At 35.8% G+C, this 3,114-nt stretch overlaps 2 protein-coding genes across 2 annotated transcripts in view; both read right to left on the reverse strand.

The window, feature by feature from the left end:
* Positions 1-163: 163 nt before the first annotated feature.
* Positions 164-2,555, reverse strand: LOC111677496 (angiotensin-converting enzyme). Its single transcript, XM_046956343.1, has 7 exons — positions 2,465-2,555; positions 1,856-2,402; positions 1,428-1,791; positions 1,015-1,366; positions 602-957; positions 369-541; positions 164-298 (listed from the first exon to the last, which is right to left on the reverse strand). The coding sequence occupies exons 1-7, from the start codon at positions 2,501-2,503 to the stop codon at positions 282-284; spliced, it is 1,848 nt and encodes a 615-aa protein (XP_046812299.1). The 5' UTR covers positions 2,504-2,555; the 3' UTR covers positions 164-281.
* LOC111677534 (angiotensin-converting enzyme) overlaps positions 2,514-3,114 on the reverse strand; it is a 1,314-nt gene continuing 713 nt past the window's right edge. Inside the window, exon 2 of the mRNA XM_046956047.1 lies at positions 2,514-2,521. Within this exon, the coding sequence (XP_046812003.1) occupies positions 2,514-2,521 (8 nt within the window). The remainder of the gene's footprint in view (positions 2,522-3,114) is intronic.

The following is a 3,114-nucleotide window of genomic DNA, read 5'->3' on the forward strand; positions in this document are numbered from 1 at the left end:
TAGAAAATTAGAATTATGCTAATACTTCCCCCTGTCAGCACCAATCACAGTCTGTAGTAATGATGTGGTAATTTCAAGTGTGTTTTTACAAGCGAAGTAACGTACTTCCAATGGTCTGACCTACAGAAACCGATGTTATATATAATAATAATTATTCTCAACATTTTTTTTAATTTTTTTATTTTAATACTGTTTTTTTCAATAACAAAAATATATGTATATTTTAAGTGCTTAATAAAATCTTTAAATAGTTTGGAAGTTCAGACCATCTCATACAAAAGTTATGCTGAAACGCATTCTGAAAAAAAACACAAAATACAAATTAGTTTAGATCTCAACAAAAATGATCAGGAGAAAATAAAACTTACTATCCGATTTGGTCCAACCAATATGAACATTGTTCTTTTTGTTTTCAGCTTCCAACCAAACACGCAAAGGTTCAAAATATTCAGCAATAGCCTTGCCAGTCATAGTGCGTTCACCATTGAAAGCTTCCAATGCATCGGGCCAGGGTTTGGAGGCACCCATGGACAACATTTTTCTTTGGAAAATTAAAACTAATATTAATAATTTCCTTGCGAAATAAAAATTTTCCACTTACTCGAAAGATTCACCAGCAGCCAAGCTGCCATAGATATCACAATTATCCAAAGGCAATTCAGGATTTGTGGGGTCATATTGACCGGCCTTAATGCAAGCAGACTTATAGAATTGGAATTGTATGATAAACGAGACCAAATATCTCAAATATTCAACATCAGCAGAGACGTGGTATTTAGCAGGGGCATCGAAATCACTTTCATTACGTACTACTGGAGGTTCAATGCCAGAGTATTCTTCACGCAATTTCCAGAAAGCACAATTCCAGTTGGATTTATCAACTTGACCGCGGAACAAAGCCCAACGATATTTATCCATGGTGAAGGCAAAAGGCAAGAAAACAATCTTATCCAAGGCCTAGTACAAAGGAGGCATTAAGAAATGTTCCAGAACAATGAATCCTCAAATACTTACAGTCAAGAACAATTGATTAATGCGAGCTTCATCATCACGCACATAGTCCTTCAACAAACCAACACGTTCCAAATGTTTGGGTGTAGAGACAGATAAAGACAAAACATCACCAACAGCTTCATGGAAACCAGGATTGGCACCAGTACGATAGACGAAAGGTTGATGTTGGTATTGCAAGAAATATTGAATGTGACCCAATTCGTGATGAACAGTGAAGAATTGATCTTGAGTAACACGAGTACATTGCTTAATACGCACATCATCGATCAAATAGAAGTCCCAGGCAGAAGCATGACAAACCAAATCACGACCATCGGTGGGTTTCTCCAAAATACTCTTATCCCAGAACTCTCTGTAAAAGAAATTTCCAATTTAAAACTATAGCAACCCAATCAAGTTTCAACTAAACTTACTGTGGCAATTTCTTCAAACCCATGGAGGTAAAGAAATCATCACCCATTTGGAACATTTTCAATGGGGTGTAACCTTGTTTAACCATTTCGTTGCTAACATCAATCAAAGGCTTTTCAGGGAAGGGTGAAACAATATCTGCAATTTCAGACCATTGTTGAGCCCACATATTACCCAGCAAATGCATAGGAATGGGACCAGTTTCGGAAACAACATCATCACCATAGTGTTGACGCAAACGATAGCGAACATAACCATGAACTTGATGGTACAAAGGTTTAATGTCTTCGAAAATATCTTCTAATTGTTGTTCAATGGTATCGTCCTCGTATTCAGCCAACCACATTTCAGCGCCAGATTTGTAGTCTGAAAGGAAAAGCGAAATGGTTACAAACTATCAACTAAAGCCAGATTTTCTTCACACACTCACCATTCAATTTAGCAGCCTTGGTATTCAATTCAATGTACTTCTCAAAAGCGGTACGTGTGGGAGCACCAGCCTTATCATAAAACTCACGCCAGTAGTATTTCAATTCCTCGGGATCACGGCTCTTGGTAATAACCTCTTCGATTTCAGGATCCAAAGACAAATCACATTTGGTCTCGTCCTTATAATCACAAACGCGTACCTTGGCAAAGTTTGATTCCATCGAAGATAAAGTGTTCAAAAGTTCAGCATAATCTTCTTCGGATAAAGCAGCATAACCCAATTTGGACAACATTTTAAATTGACGTTTCAAGTCGTCCGATTGATAGGTGCGCCAATTGAACTTTTGAATATCCAAGGAAACTTCTTTCATATACTTGGCTACTTCGGCGGAAATTTCGTTCTTCTTGCGTTCATTTTCATCGGTAATGTTTGAGCCATATGCCCAGGAGGCCTCAGTCTCCAAGTTGGTACGTTTGGCGATTTCAGCATTAAGGTTCTTAAGGTATTCAGCAGCTGTGATTTCCTCTTTGACACCGCAATGGCAAAGCTGTAAAGAAAATAATACATAAGTATGATGGATTGGGACAAACTGGATTAAAAAAAACTTACCGCCAAACTGGCCAATAGTGTAACAACTAATAATTTCATGTTGTCAATGTTACGACTCTGTAAGGAAATTAATTTAAAGTATTTTAATTAATTAACTGTCAGTTTATTTTAATATAATAGCTTAGTGCAGTGTTATAGTATGTTTTTCTTTTAACTAAAAATGTTTAATTACTTTATCTATTGCATTTTTATTATCTTAAAGTTTAATTAATTTTAAGTGGAACATTCTCAGAATGTGGGAAATTTGAAACTTCTACTTATCGCTTGTTATAAGTGACATGTGCAAGATTAAACGACTACGATATAATTAAACAAATGCTTAATATTACTTTATACTTTATAAACTTAAAATATCTTGGAAATATAGTAATAAGAATTTAGAATGGAATTGAAAAGAACAGGACCAGAACAGAACTAGAACAAAACTGGAACAGGACCAGAACAGAACTAGAACAGAATTAGAACAGAACTAGAACAGAATTAGAACAGAACTGGAACTAAAGTAGAACAGAACTAGAACAGAACTTCACCAGAGCAAAACTAGAACAGAACTAGAACAGAACTAGAACAGAACTAGAACTGAACTAAAACTGATCTATAACAGAACTAGAACAGAACTAGCACAGAACTAGCACAGAACTAGAACAGAA

This window comes from Lucilia cuprina, chromosome 2 (genome assembly GCF_022045245.1).
Source record: "Lucilia cuprina isolate Lc7/37 chromosome 2, ASM2204524v1, whole genome shotgun sequence".
NCBI classification, from domain to species: domain Eukaryota; kingdom Metazoa; phylum Arthropoda; class Insecta; order Diptera; family Calliphoridae; genus Lucilia; species Lucilia cuprina.